The sequence below is a fragment of the Brassica napus genome, chromosome C1 (genome assembly GCF_020379485.1).
Source record: "Brassica napus cultivar Da-Ae chromosome C1, Da-Ae, whole genome shotgun sequence".
NCBI classification, from domain to species: domain Eukaryota; kingdom Viridiplantae; phylum Streptophyta; class Magnoliopsida; order Brassicales; family Brassicaceae; genus Brassica; species Brassica napus.
The window spans coordinates 14,475,671-14,491,350 of record NC_063444.1 but is presented as its reverse complement, the minus strand read 5'-3'; the positions used below and the strand labels follow the sequence as shown (position 1 = coordinate 14,491,350).

Here is a 15,680-nt window from a genome sequence, read left to right as displayed (position 1 = left end):
CATCGGTTCAAAGAGAGTCAAATGGATTTGGTTGACAAGGTAATTTTAAGAAAATGTTGAAATAAATATCAAAAAGTGCTTCTAAATTCTAACTTATTTTAGCCCTGCCAGTATCAAAAACCCGAACGACACAGCTCTCGCCACTGGCTCTACTCCTTCCGCCTGCCGCCGATCCTTTGATATCATCCACCGTGGTACGATCCCTCCTCCCTTCTTCTTCTTCTTCTTCTTCCTCCTCGACTCTGTGAATTCCCCGTTGTTTTGTGCGCTTCCCTGATCTGGCGATCGCAGCCGCTAAGTTGTTTGAAACGCCGAATCACGTTCGCGTTTGACATGACCTAATTTACATACTGGGCCTGGCCCAACACCTGATTTGCTTTAAACAAAATTATTATTTTTTTTCTTTTTAGAAAAATAAAAAAGGAAAAAAAAAGTAAGGAAAAATGAGAATATAGCTATGGCAGCAGTAAGGCTAACCCTTTTCCCGGTTACAGCTACACCGCCGTCATCTCTCTGCTCCTTCAATCCTCTTTCTCGTTGTCCTCACTTGGCTTATTTGTCGTCCTCTTCTTCTTATTCTTCTTCTTCTCTATCTGGTAAAATCCTCTCTCCAACCTCTAATCTTCCCGTTTCTCGGCCGTTATCTCTACTGGCTTCTGCTCTCGCAATTGCTTCTCGAGCTTCAGCTTCATATAGTGACGTTTCAATTGCAATATTTGTTAAGATAAGAGTGTTGTTTTTTTAGCAGAGAGAGAGTCGATTTTGCTACTAATTATTGTACTGTGAGCATGTTCTGATTTTGTTTCTCTGTGTTTTCGTATTTTGATTGAAATTTTGAGAATGCGTTTGATTGGCTTTCGTGGGTTGTCGAAGATAAACGTTGAGTGTTTATTTGACCATGATGTGTGTAGCAATGCTTTGATGAAACTTTTTTTTTTTTTTTAATGGAGTTTGCTATTTTGCGTGTACTGATTCCCCTTGTGTTGTTTTGTAACCTAGACAGGTGTATTCAGAGCAACGACTAGGAGACTTGTTTTTGCAACCAGATCAAAGTCAGTGGCAACCATGGCAGCTGTAAGTCGTAGGTTTTTCTTTGTTTTAATCCATGAGACATTGCTCTTCTTTCACCGTTTCATAACTGATATTTTTGAGTGCTGTGACAGAGTCAAGAGTTCACGGGGAATCTAAAACGGGAGGTCGAGAAGCTCTTTGATGCGTCTCTCAGATTAACGGTTCCTGATGGAACTAGTGTGGAGACCGAGGTTGCTGCCTCTCTTCCTGGAAAACCTGGAGATTACCAATGGTGCTCTCTCTCTTTCACTTAATTCCGATAGAAATAAAAAAGTTCAAATTAAATTCCTTTTTAGTTTTGTTAAATTAGATTTTTTTTTTTTTTTTTTTACATAATATTCTTGTCTGCAGTAACAATGCAATGGGTCTATGGTCCGTAATTAAAGGAAAGGGTACTCAGTTCAGGGGTCCTCCAGCTGTTGGTCAGGTTGGTGGTTTGTTTGGTCTTTAGAATTCCGGAGATTTTGTATGCTCTCTATTGTCCTGTAGCAGACAGATTCTTATTGGATCTTACATTATCTGTTAACTCTTGTTTTCTTCCGTTTTTTTTTTCACATAGGCTATTTCAAAGAATCTACCTGCTTCTGAGATGGTGGAAACTTGTTCTGTAGCTGGCCCTGGATTTGTTAATCTTGTACTATCAAGCAAGTGGATGGCTAAGGTGCTCTTGCTGTTTTCCTCACTTGTATAATTGTTTTTTTTTAATCAGTCGTATATATAATTTATGTGTAGCATGGTTGTTTTCTAATATGCAGAGTATTGAAAAAATGCTTATTGACGGAATTGACACATGGGCGCCTAGTCTTCCAGTTAAGAGAGCCGTGGTTGATTTTTCCTCTCCCAACATTGCTAAAGAAATGCATGTTGGTCATCTGAGATCAACCATCATCGGTGACACTCTAGCTCGCATGCTCGAGTACTCAAAGGTTGAAGTTTTACGCAGAAACCATGTTGGTGACTGGGGAACACAGGTAGCTGTTTTTCTGCTCTTCAAATAATTTCTTAACCTTGGAACCAAGTGCTTTGTTGTTTTATTCCAATGTTTATCAAAGAAATAAAAGCCCTTTTCGTTCTGCAGTTTGGCATGCTCATTGAGTACCTCTTTGAGAAATTTCCTGATACCGAGAGTGTGACTGAGACAGCCATTGGAGATCTTCAGGTCAGTTGCTTTACATCATATGGCTTATTGGCTTTTCTTTGTACCTATAATTGCATAATACGCTATATGTGAAGAACTATATCAATTGAATTTCTATTTTCATATGCCATCTAACAGACGTTTTACAAAGAATCAAAGACTAAATTTGATAGTGATCCGGACTTCAAGGAAAAGGCACAAAAGGCTGTTGTCCGTCTACAGGTAAATAACATTTTTCATAACCTGAATTATTGGTGGTTTCTTCTGTTTGGCAGTGAGCCAATATGCTGCTGCCTTATCTAAATTACTCACTTCTCTATTTTTCGGTTTCTTTGGTGTAGGGTGGAGATCCTATTTACCGCAAGGCTTGGGCTAAGATTTGTGAAATCAGCCGAACCGAGTTTGCCAAGGTTTATCAGCGCCTTAAAGTTGAGCTTGAAGAAAAGGTAAAAGAAGGGATATCGATACTATATTATTTGACACAAATAGAAAGATAAGAGGTATATGGATGGCTAATGAAAAATACATTGATAAATGCCAGGGTGAAAGCTTTTACAACCCCTTTATCGCTAACGTAATCGGGGAATTGGATAGCAAGGGGTTGATTGAAGAAAGTGAGGGTGCTCGTGTGATCTTCCTCGAAGGCTTCAACATCCCACTCATGGTTGTAAAGAGTGACGGTGGTTTTAACTATGCCTCAACTGATCTGACTGCTCTTTGGTGGGTTATCTTTTCCTCTATAAAATTTGTATACATCTCATATATTATGACGTATTGTGTTTGTATTTACTGAAGTGTGTGGCTTGACCTGAACTTGCCTATTGTTCAATAATGAATTGTATGCTGATAATTAAATCTTCATGTCCCAGGTATCGGCTTAATGAAGAGAAAGCTGAGTGGATTGTATATGTCACCGATGTAGGCCAGCAGCAGCACTTCAATATGTTCTTCAAAGTAGGATTGATGAATATTTTTATTTTCTGTTTCTATGTGTCATTCTTAAAACTGTCGGTAGTAACTGTGGTTATCATGTTACTATGAATCAGGCTGCCAGAAAAGCAGGGTGGCTTCCAGACAGTGATAAAACTTACCCAAGAGTGGACCATGTTGGTTTTGGTCTCGTCCTTGGGGAAGATGGCAAGCGATTTAGAACTCGATCTTCAGATGTAGTCCGCCTAGTTGATTTGCTGGATGAGGCCAAGACTCGCAGTAAAACTGCCCTTATTGAGCGTGGTATCTAAATTTGTGTCAGCCTTGTAACTTATTTTGTGATTTTATACATCCTTTATATGTTGCTCCTCTTTTTAGGTAAGGACAAAGAATGGACTCCCGAGGAGCTAGACAAAACAGCTGAGGCAGTTGGATATGGTGCTGTGAAGTGAGTATTATGTCTATTCTCGTTTTGGGGAACAAATATGATGAATTTTCGACCAGATGTTTTGATAGTGCGCATTTTAATATTTTGATGTTAATGCTAACATGCGGTTTTGTTTAATGTTCTTTCAAGGTATGCTGATCTGAAGAACAACAGATTGACAAATTATACTTTCAACTTCGATCAAATGCTTAGTGACAAGGTACTGGTATTTGCCACCTAGTTTACTTATTTGCATTATGCAGTCATCCTAGCCATGCTTATTGGTCACATGTCATCATGAGCAGGGAAATACAGCCGTTTACCTTCTTTACGCTCATGCTCGGATCTGTTCAATCATCAGAAAGTCTGGCAAAGACATAGATGAGCTGAAAAAGGTACTTAGCCGCATACCCATAAATTATTCATTGTTCCTCCGTTCTTCCTCTTGACTACAACTGAACTTTCCCATTGTCTCAATCTATTTGGTTTGAAAGCTTAAACAGTTTTCAGAAGTGTTTAACTGTTAACTCCATGCCAGTGTGTATAGTGAGCATTTAGATTTGGGAAGTCTTAAGATTGTTGTCTTTTATTTATTCTCGGGTTTGTGCTGTCGAATTTCACATTTTCATATCTGATGGATCCTTAAACACCTTGAGAAACTGTGTTATAAACTCTTACCATACACCGTGCGATAAAGATTTTTCTTACGTTTCAACATCCGCTCTATTGCAGACAGAAAAGCTAGCATTGGATCATCCTGAAGAACGAGCACTGGGGCTTCACTTGCTTCGATTTGCTGAGGTAAAACATGCGGATCATTAGATACTACTTTCAAATTTGACTTCATTTTCTGGGTAACAAGATGAACAAATTGCTGAACCCATGTATGAACGATTTGCAGACGGTTGAGGAAGCTTGCAGCAACTTGTTGCCGAACGTGTTGTGTCACTACCTCTACGACTTATCTGAACGCTACACCTCCTTCTACTCCATTCATCAGGTGTGGATTCCTGACATTCTACGTTTCTATTTGATATTTGTGATATCAAACTTCATAGCCCATTATTTGAATCTCACTTAAAAATATGAACTTCGTCACAGGTCATTGGTTCACCAGAGGAGGCAAGCCGTCTCCTACTTTGTGAAGCAACGGCTGTAGTGATGAGGAAATGCTTCCACCTTCTTGGAATCACCCCTGTTTACAAGATTTGATGATGCTAATCACTATCACAATTAAACGACTTAAAAGACCTGAGTGCTATCTGTTCTGGCATTTTTTTTTTCTGTTCTAGTAGTGAGAAAGACGGTTCTTTAACTCTAAATTATCTTTTATTTTCATTTATCTTGGGCGACCTTGTATACAAATGATTACAATGTTAAACTGAACCGGAAAGTTTATTGTCATGTCATTGAACTTAGTGTAGTTGAATCATGAAAAGGTTCAAGGTTAATTAGTCTTGAATTGGAACGAGTTGAAGATGCTGTTCTTGTGGCTTTCATGGAGATTGTAGCGTTGGGTCGATATAGCCTTTTGCAGGTTTGATCCAAATGCCCCCCAGAGCTCCTGCAAGTCTTCATTCTTGGTCTTCTCTTGACAAGACCGGTAAGGCATGTTACCTTTGCTAGAGATGTGAATGACTGAGATTTGCCTTTGTAATACTTTGAAAGTCCTTTCTTCTCGTGGCTGTGAAAACGTAATAAGAAAAAATATTCATCTAAATGATTTATGTGAAACAAAACAACCAAAAAAAAATACTGTCAACACAATTTATGTGATCAATCAAAGCATGAAGAAATGATTCTGAGATCTTGCGATGAATATTTCAAGGTTGCTGTATATTATCCCCTATACTGATCAATCCAAGAAGCATCAATCTCTATGGTTTATTACTTATGTTCTTTATATAACCTGGAAAGAAAAATGGATTCGCGAAGAGAATAGTCATTACATGGTCGGTAGCTGAGAGATGAGGTCTGATAAATCGTCAAAAGCCCCATTTGAAGAAAAAGAAGAGGAGGCGTCCTCTGTTGAATCAGATGAATCTTTTGCAGAGGATCTTGAAAGTCCTTCAACAACATCTTCGTTCGTTGTCCAAATGAGACTACCATCGTGAATTCTCATCTTTTTTCCTTTTTTCTTTTCGTCAATGATAGTTATCTGGTTTTCCTTTTTCAAGTCTTATACCAAAAGGAAAAAAGGGAAAAAAAATAAAAAGGTTTATTGAACAATGATTGAGAACAAAGAGTTGAGTTCTTGTCAAGATGTTTGTGTTTCGTTATAGTAAACAACAAAATTAAGATAAGTTTGTGTATATATAGTTACGCATGCATGTAGATAAGCGAAGAGATACGGTTTCAGTTAAAGAAAATGGATAAAGAATAACGATAATGTGTATGTATTACGTACGTGCAAGCTGTAGGCAACGTTGGCTCTTATCCCAAATGGGTTTATACCTGATTTTTCTCTCGCCTCATGTTTTTATCAGATCATTTAAACCGTTACTCATTTCTCTTAGTTAACCATATTAGAAATTGTAAATTGCGATTAGCGGAGGAATCCTCGGTCGGCTTTGTGCGTTAAACTCCTACCGTTAAAGATACAATACCTCTTCTATTTTTTTTTTTTGTAAAAATGTTAAGATATTATTACCAATTTTTCAATTTTTTGACAGAAATACAAAAGAAACAAAGGTACAACTAAACAGAGACTCGACTTAGACTGATTCGGGCCGGCACAACCCACTTGCCGCAGAAGGAGAAGCCACAGTAAAACCGAGAGTCGGAACCCGGTAGAAATTGGCTTGCCCGATGATCCGCTCTTTATGATAAGACTCCCCCAAAAACAGCTCGCAGACGTCCTTCTAAACTACAACCAAGACGGTCAGACAGCAAAAACCTTCGGCCAAGCACCAGCAAAGCCAAAGACGAGCAAACAGAACAAGCCTCCAAGGAAAGCACAAGTCGAGGACCCGTACCACCTGAAGACCTGAACACCTTATTCGAACAAAACAGGCAGCGAAGAGGCACCAACCATAACGAACACCAGAACCTGCAATAGAGAACAACAAAGTTCTACCTGATCACACCATCGGCAACTCAGGCACATGGATGAACAGAGTCGAAACAAGTCTCCATCGCCGAAGGAGAGACAGATGACACACTGACACTTCAAATCGACGTCTTGCCCCGAAGGCAGAGAACCTGACTCCGGTCTCCATTGCGCTTCGACGGGAAAAGCCGGAGAACTCGACAATGAAGAATGGCCCACGAAGAAGGACTGAGAGCTCGAGACCTCAGAAGAGGCAGAGATGGCTGGACACAAGAGATGGGACAAAACAACAAAGAGAGAGCAACCACCAAAGCGGAAGTTTGAAAAAGCCATAGACGACAAACCAACCATCCGGGAAGAAGTTGCAGACATGGAGTCACAGAAGCTCGACAACCACACAGCCATCGGACCTCCGTGCACGAAGCGATAGAAGAAATCTATCACCTCCCTTGAGCCAAGAGCGAACCCCCTTCCGATGCGAGACGCCAAGCAAGGGAAAGGAAGAAAGCCAGGACTCCTCTCTCCACGACGAAGACTACTTCGCAAAAAGCACTTACCGAACTGGAGGAGAGAGATGCCGACGAACCCACCTGCCAACAACACGGAAAGCTTCGAAAGGACCGAGAAAGAGAAAACATAGATCCACCGAAACGTTCACCCTAAAAGCCGACTCCGGCAGCCCAAGAACCCTCACCGCCGTGCCGAAACTCCAGAACAGAAGCCCCAAGCCACAGATCTAAACTTCCCCGGAGCAAATCTAGAGAAACCGAACCGGAGCACCGCCCACAGAACCGAGCAAAACGACAATGACAAAGAAAGAGGGCAAACCAGAGCAAATTACAAAAAGGAAGAGGAGAGGAAGCTGCCTCCGGCGACCACGCGCGCCACCGCCGGTGGCCGGAGCTGAACAGACTCGAGAAATCTTCGACGGCTTGGGGATAAGGTAGAGAGAAAAGAGGGCCGACACAACAAGTAGACCAACTTGAATTACCTCTTCTATTTTCAATGTATTAATATAGATTAGTAAAGGAAAATAATATATTATAAACGAATAAATAGAACTGAGAATATCTGTAAGTTATATTTGTTCCTTGTCATTTTTATTTACACCTGCAATCTGTTAAATTCGTTTCAGTAATTACTATTTATCTTACATTAGAGACCAGTAGTAGACAACAATGCAATGAGCAAGAATAAAATTATATAAAATAATTATAGGTCATCTTAAACAAAAATCTATGTTAGTTTTGCTGGTTGCGTTTATAAATAATAAAATAAATTATCATACTTTTAAAATGGAAAGTTAATTTTATAATGATGTAAACTTATATTATATATGTATACAGTCAGTCAATGATCTTGTGACTCTTGTCAACAAGAGAAATTATCTTTTTTTACTAACTTCCTTTTTATCTTTACTTCCGAGATACAGAAAGAAATAGGCTGACACAGGCAAGGTAAAAAGTAGAAGATAAAACACATGTGCAACAACAATTTCTGGAATTTGGCTTGAACTTGGGAATTTATGTCGCAAAGTTTTGAAACCATGAATGCAGGTACGTGTCTCCGGTGGTTGTTTGAGTTGATGTGATCCTGTTGGTGTTTCTTGCATCCTGATCCATTCCATACAGCTTGGCCTTCGGAATGATTTTGTGACACCCGTCACCTCCTATCTGGAGAACAGCATGCCACCAACAATATCTCATAACACAATAGTCCATATACACGACTCCACTCACCCTAAACCCAAATAAAATTTGAATAAAAAGCCCAGTAGCACCAATCCGTCCAAATATCATATACTCGTCAGTCCCACCTGAAAGGGGGCAAATGAGGGGTGAGTAACGGGGAAGTCACCCAATGAGGTTTGGGATACTAAACCCGAAGTCCATGGACCCGGACAGAGCACTCCGAATAAATATAATTTAATTCTAACACGTTGCAAACACAGTACCTAAAGTACCCAAAGATCACACAACAGTCCTAGCGAGGTGCACACTCGCTGCCCACTAACAGGCCAAAACACCACCGAATATGTGCTCGGTAACACATGCCCGTAGACGATTTATCGACCTCGAAGCCTTGGCACAACAGGTCGACTAAGCTGTGCCGCAGCATACACCACACCCAATGTACTGGTCCCCGGCCGACACACAGAATTACGTCTCCATGGTCGGCTAACACCCAAATCACCTCAATATACTTTATACATATATATTATCAATTATAAATGAACAAGCACTGTTGAACCATCTAACACCCTAGTTCTGGTTTAAGCAAAGAGCCTAAAACTAAACAAGCAATGACAGACTCGATTACACACAGACGGAACACATTAGAAACAAATTATACTTATTCGAGGTCCTAAGCCGTGTAAGAGAAGTTCGGGAAAAGACCCTCACCTTTCCCACGGGTTCTGAAGAAACCTGAGGAAACACCGAATGGACCTTTACGGCTCTAACAAAGCAATTCCGGAACTCTCTGAAATTAGATCAATATGATATTCTGGCAGAACTGAACCATACAGAAAACAGATGAATAACTCAAGAAATGACCGTTAACTTTTCGATCCCTCCGGTCATAATGTATTCCTATGTGTCCTCTATCCATATACACCAAGTTTGCTCCGATCGGACACCATTTTCTTAACCAAAGTAACTTCATCTCCTGGATGGTCGTAAACGCAAAATGCACCAACACCTCTAACGAAAACAAGCATAACTCTCAGAAAATAACTCGGAATAACGATCCGCTTGCAAGAGATGATAGATAAGAGAATTAACTACTTACTGACAAATTTCTAGACTGAAAGATTTTTTTTCTGTCGACTGTTTCTCACTTACACCGAGACTGGTCAGAACTGTCTCTGCAATTCAACAGCTTTATTCTTCACCAAGAAGAAACGTCAATAACTTTCTAACCATACGTCGATTTGACGATCGGATAGATGATCTGAAAAGCTGGTATCTAGATCTTTCCAATGATATCTCGCCCGTTTCCCGGTTCCTTCTTTATCAACGGTAAAACGCTGATGAAGTTGACTGTTCGCGGATCCGATCTGTAGATATCAGTCCCAAAGAAACAACCATAATTCTTAGATAAAAATTCCAAATGATGATCTGCTTTCTGATACATATAGATCTATAAGTTTAGAACATAACCTCAAAATTTAGCTTCGAAATACTCATAGTTGATTGTTCGTTCTTCTGTTCCCCCAAAACGTGTCTGCTGAGCTCTAATCTCTCTTTTCGGATGGTGGGATGGCTTCTCTTTCATGGTGGCTATTTGTGGTTGTTCCGGTGACGTTCCGGAAGGACTTTGACATCCCCAAAAGTCTCTGTCATAGGCCACCACGAAATCCATCTTAAATATGAAAACTTTAGGGTTTTCTGCAATGTAATTGGGTCTTATTGGGCTAAATTTCCCGGGCCGAGATTTGGGTCGTTACAATTCTTCCCCACTTACGAGGAATTCGTCCTCGAATTCAAATCCTGAGTCGGCTGTCCAATACCGTCCTAAAAAAAAACCTTCGGATAGTCAATTCTCATCTGAATTTGATCTCACTTGGATCACGTCATGGAAGTCTGATACACTGCTGATAAAATAACTGCAATCAACTGCTCCAATTCACTCCACCGGAGGATACAGTCCAATGTATCTCGGTTTTAGTTGCTTCAGCTTATGAGTCTTAAGTCCTCCCTGAAATGTCATTATTTTTAGGTATACTAGATTGCCCATATGTAACTCCAAATCCTTACGACGCTTAGCTGCATAAATCCTCTGCCGTCATGGGCGTCCCAAAGCCAATCCTTGAGCATGTCCATTTGCTATACCATCTCATGAAGCATTAATAGTTCTAACTCATGTCACTCCCTCACTTTGGTCCAACAAAGTGGTATACGACAAGGCTTACCATAAATAGGCTTATACGGTGTCATCTCAATGCTCGAACGATAATTGTCGATGTAGGGAAACTCTGCTAGATATAATGCTTTCTGATCTTCCATCCCACTGTATGACGCAATCCCTGAGCATGTCCTCTAAGTCTGAATAGTCCTCTTTGACTAACCATCTGTATGCTGATAATAAGTTGTATTCATGTGGATCTTTGTCCCAAGTTCCTTCTGAATGACTCCAAAAATGTAGACGTGAACTTCGAATCCCAATCCGATACAATGTTGACATCCATGAAACCTCACAACTCAATAATGTAGGTCTGCTCCAACTGATTAACTCAGACTGTCTTTTTAATTACTTAGGAAATAGGCTGACTTGGTAAGTCTATCCATGACTACCCATGTGGCATCCTTTCCACATATGGTGATTTAAAATCAAATAACAATGTCCATAATCACCATGCCTCATTTCCACTCTGGCAAAAGCAAGTTCAAAAATAACATGATAGATAACTGATCCTTTGTCATAGCCATCTGACATGTCTGACACTGTGACACAATGAAGCTACAACTCTCTTCATACTAGACCAATTACAGTTAACACTTCATATCTTTGTACGCCTTGGTGTTCCCGATGGGTAGAGAAACACGAGTGATGCATTTGCTGTAAGATTCTTTTTCTTAACAGCTTATCGTCCAACACACAACTCGATTTCAGTACAGGTACATCCCGCTCAACACTTATGATAACAATACTCCCAATATCGATCGTCTTACAAAGCCATAACGCTAACATGTGTTTGGGGTATCCTCCATAGCAAAACTGCCTGCTCCAAAGTCCCAAGGCCATCTGTCTCTCCATCGACAGTAATGGCACACAATCTGAGACTAGCCAATATCCCAGTAAACTCATGAACCTCTTTGGTTCCTGATACGTCGTTCATGTGCCTATCCAAGGCATTTGTCACCTGGTTGTCTTTACCAGATGGTATGCAATGTCCAAACTGTAGCCTGCTACCAACTCAATCCAACTGCACTGTCTAAGTACATGTTTTAATGAATGAAGATAGATTTCAGCCTCCAATGATCCCAGAGAATCTGAACTTCCTTCTTGTACAATTACAATCTCCAAAACTATAACGCAAATACCACTGCAGCCACTACGAATCATGAATAGGGTAGTGGGTCTCGTGAGGTCTCAACTGATGCAATGTATATAGAATGACCTGATCCTCATGCATCAATACAAAATGCGCAAACACTCATCATGCTCCCTCTACTCCAAGAATAACTCAATGGGGTCGTCGATGAGTACAATCGCACTTGTCCAAGTGTTCACAAAAACATCATTCATTAGTTTCCTAAATGCTACGGGTGTGTTCGTCAACCCAAATGACATAATCACAAACTCATAATGTCCATAATACGGAAGGCTGTCTTCCGCACATCCTCTTCATCTATCGCAATCTGGTGGTGTCGTGATGCCAAGTCGATCTTCAAGAACCATGAACCTCCTGTAGCTAATACAACAACTCATCAATATGAGGATACCATGTTCAAGTCAATGTAGTCGATACGAAGACTGAAACTTCCATCTTTCTTCTTTACAAAAATAATGATGTTTCCCACGGTGAAGTACTCGGTCTGATAAAACCCATGTCTGATGAATCTTCCATATGCTCTTTCAGCTTGATCATCTCAGCTGCCGCTAATTGGTGTAGAACTCGTGAAACAAGTGTTGTCCTTGGTTCCAACTCAATTGTAAAAACGTCTCACGTGTCTGGTTGTGGCCGTTCCAAAGGCCACAAATACATCCTTATAATCTGCAATAACCAGAAGATCCTACAACTCATACTGTCCAACATTCCTAAGCATCAATATGGTCGCCAAAAATCTCTCTGCTCTTATATCCAATAACCCTTGAGCATGTAGCATGCATGCAATAAAAACTCCCATCAGCTCCAGCAATATCAACTCTTTCCCTCAGGCAATCCAACACTACTCGATGTCGTGACAGCCAATCCATTCCAAGGATGACATCGTAAAAACGTAGTTCCATCTCTGACGATTCCCCAAACAAATCAGTCCTCCGAGCATAACTGTACACTGCGATGAATATAAATAGGTCTCACATCCCATGCCAGCTGTTTTAACTGACACATCTCTGAAACGATCAACAATGCCAAAAGCTAGTAAACAAAACCAAGTGTCACTCCAATATCAATACAACGCAAGCTGCTGCACCCCAATTCAAAAGCGATCTCCACGAGTTCACAAACCAAATATACCTCCAAAATAGTCAACATACTCGTACACAAAAACAACACATGCCAACCAATGGCTCACACCTCATATCACGTAATCTCCCGTAACAAAACCTCGTGGAACGATTGCTTGAAGTAGGGTGGAAGCAAAAACGTCACATATCCACTCCTAGATAATCTCGGAATCATGACCGAAGAAACTGATAACTCCTGAGAAAACTGACAAACTGAGGCATCACACATCTGCTACTGAACATCTGGCTAGAACCTTGTTAGTCGAAGGATGAATGGCGATGATTTTACTCATCGTCATAGAAAGAGACAATTGAGTTAGTAATTACTGGACATAATGGTGCTAAAAGAACTTCGCAAACATTTTTTTTATTATATATATATATTTATATAAATAATTTATATATATTTTTTAAAAACGTAGAAAACCGAATCCCCTAATCGCCATCCCGGGTCGAGGCCGGGGCGGAACCCCACTCTGATACCAAATTTGTGACACCCGTCACCTCCTATCGGGAGAACAGCATGCCACCAACAATATCTCATAACACAATAGCCCATATACACGACTCCACTCACCCTAAGCCCAAATAAAATCCGAATAAAAAGCCCAGTAGCACCAATCCGTCCAAATATCATATACTCGTCAGTTTCACCTGAAAGGGGGCAAATGAAGGGTGAGTAACGGGGAAGTCACTCAGTGAGGTATGGGATACTAAACCCGAAGTCCATGGACCCGGACAGAGCACTCCGAATAAATATAATTTAATCCTAACACGTTGCAAACACGGTACCTAAAGTACCCAAAGATCATACAACAGTCCTAGCGACGTGCACACTCACTGCCCACTTACAGGCCAAAACACCACCGAATATGTGCTCGGTAACACACGCCCGTAGACGATTTATCGACCTCGAAGCCTTGGCACAACAGGTCGACTAAGCTGTGCCGCAGCATACACCACACCCAATGTACTGGTCCCCGGCCGACACACAGAATTACGTCTCCATGGTCGGCTAACACCCAAATCACCTCAATATACTTTATACATATATATTATCAATTATAAATGAACAAGCACTGTTGAACCATCTAACACCCTAGTTCCGGTTTAAGCAAAGAGCCTAAAACTAAACAAGCAATGACAGACTCGATTTCACACAGACGGAACACATTAGAAACAAATTATACTTATTCGAGGTCCTAAGCCGTGTAAGAGAAGTTCGGGAAAAGACCCTCACCTTTGCCACGGGTTCTGAAGAAACCTGAGGAAACGCCGAATGGACCTTTACGGCTCTAACAAAGCAACTCCGGAACTCTCTGAAATTAGATCAATATGATATTCTGGCAGAACTGAACCATACAGTAAACAGATGAATAACTCAAGAAATGACCGTTAACTTTTCGATCCCTCCGGTCATAATGTAGTCCTATGTGTCATCTATCCATATACACCTAGTTTACTCCGATCGGACACCATTTGCTTAACCAAAGTAACTTCATCTCCTGGATGGTCGTAAACTCAAAATGCACCAACACCTCACACGAAAACAAGCATAACTCTCAGAAAATAACTCGGAATAACGATCCGCTTGCAAGAGATGATAGATAAGAGAATTATCTACTTACTGACAAATTTCTAGACTGAAATATTTTGTTTCTGTCGACCGTTTCTCACTTACACCGAGACTGGTCGGAACTGTCTCTGCAATTCAACAGCTTTATTCTTCACCAAGAAGAAACGTCAATAACTTTCTAACCATACGTCGATTTGACAATCGGATAGATGATCTGAAAAGCTGGCATCGAGATCTTTCCAATGATATCTCGCACGTTTCCTGGTTCCTTCTGTATCAACGGTAAAACGCTGATGAAGTTGACTGTTCGCGGATCCGATCTGTAGATATCAGTTCCAAAGAAACAACCATAACTCTTAGATAAAAATTCCAAATGACGATCTGCTTTCTGATACACATAGATCTATGAGTGTAGAACATAATCTCAAAATTTAGCTTCGAAATACTCATATTTGATCGATCGTTCTTCTGTTCCCCAAAACGTGTCTGCTGAGCTCTAATCTCTCTTTTCGGATGGTGGGATGGCTTCTCTTTCATGGTGGCTATTTGTGGCTGTTCCGGTGACGTTCCGGCAGGACTTTGCCATCCCCAAAAGTCTCTGTCATAGGCCACCACGAAATCCATCTTAAATAAAAAAACTATAGGGTTCTCTGCAATGTAATTGAGTCTTATTGGGCTAAATTTTCCCAGACCGAGATTTGGGTCGTTACAGATTTGAATCTCCTTGGTAATTAAATAAGTGTGCCTAGCCAAGTATGTAACCTTTTGTTTTTCTCATTCGAGATAGCATATAAAACCACTTGGGCAGTCAACTTGCAAATTTTCCTTAACTTACCAGGCGGTGTAGAGTGATGGCCCAATCAGGATGTTTCGCCTTTCTCTGTGTAGCTGATACAGGACATTCACTCATTCAGGTGCACTGAGGATTTATCAGCACAAATGAGTGCAATGCCAAGCGATGAAGAAATTTGGAAAGCAATTTTTGCTTTGCCGAAAACATTTTTTGTTAGGTTAGTTATAGCAACTTGCAAAAAGATTAAATTTAATTACTTTTGCGATAACTAACCTAACAACTAACATGTATTGTTGGGAGTTATTATACAAATCTAATCATTTTATGATTGAACAATGTGCAGCTTTTTAATATAATAGTATTACATGACTAGTAAAATTACCCTTCCCGCCAACTGTTTACGTAGGGAAACCATACGATTAGTTACAAAATTAAATATACGAAACAATTTACTTCTTGGTTATGCTAAACTAACTACCTTAACAAAAAAATAAAAAGCACAAGTTGCAGAACCTAGCTAAA

At 40.4% G+C, this 15,680-nt stretch overlaps 2 protein-coding genes and 1 long non-coding RNA gene across 7 annotated transcripts; 1 reads left to right on the top strand and 2 right to left on the bottom strand.

Annotated features, from left to right (window-relative positions):
* Positions 1 to 44: 44 nt before the first annotated feature.
* Positions 45 to 4,975, top strand: LOC106401637 (arginine--tRNA ligase, chloroplastic/mitochondrial). 4 transcript variants are annotated; one of them, XM_013842179.3, is made up of 18 exons: positions 45 to 194; positions 1,000 to 1,074; positions 1,164 to 1,303; positions 1,423 to 1,498; positions 1,631 to 1,732; positions 1,827 to 2,042; positions 2,150 to 2,230; positions 2,348 to 2,431; positions 2,551 to 2,655; positions 2,751 to 2,929; positions 3,079 to 3,163; positions 3,256 to 3,442; positions 3,518 to 3,587; positions 3,717 to 3,786; positions 3,872 to 3,961; positions 4,299 to 4,367; positions 4,468 to 4,566; positions 4,668 to 4,975. In XM_013842179.3, exons 2-18 carry the CDS (start codon positions 1,066 to 1,068, stop codon positions 4,776 to 4,778), a joined length of 1,773 nt encoding a protein of 590 aa, XP_013697633.1. In that variant the 5' UTR covers positions 45 to 194; positions 1,000 to 1,065; the 3' UTR covers positions 4,779 to 4,975. The 4 variants fall into 4 exon arrangements, with proteins under 4 accessions (XP_013697633.1, XP_013697635.1, XP_013697632.1 ...); XM_013842181.3 differs by having other exon boundaries at positions 47 to 194; positions 1,004 to 1,074; XM_013842178.3 differs by lacking the exon at positions 45 to 194 and adding an exon at positions 409 to 596 and having other exon boundaries at positions 1,004 to 1,074.
* BNAC01G18340D lies at positions 4,838 to 5,844 on the bottom strand. The gene is made up of 2 exons (XM_013842182.3): positions 5,516 to 5,844; positions 4,838 to 5,250 (listed from the first exon to the last, which is right to left on the bottom strand). Exons 1-2 carry the CDS (start codon positions 5,686 to 5,688, stop codon positions 4,968 to 4,970), a joined length of 456 nt encoding a protein of 151 aa, XP_013697636.1. The 5' UTR covers positions 5,689 to 5,844; the 3' UTR covers positions 4,838 to 4,967.
* A 313-nt stretch (positions 5,845 to 6,157) lies between these two features.
* Positions 6,158 to 15,102, bottom strand: LOC125580159. Of its 2 annotated transcripts, XR_007317896.1 has the most exons (3): positions 14,183 to 15,102; positions 14,030 to 14,108; positions 6,158 to 13,443 (listed from the first exon to the last, which is right to left on the bottom strand). It is a non-coding gene; the product is annotated as an uncharacterized LOC125580159 (long non-coding RNA). The 2 variants fall into 2 exon arrangements; XR_007317895.1 differs by having other exon boundaries at positions 14,030 to 15,102.
* Between the last annotated feature and the right edge of the window lie 578 nt (positions 15,103 to 15,680).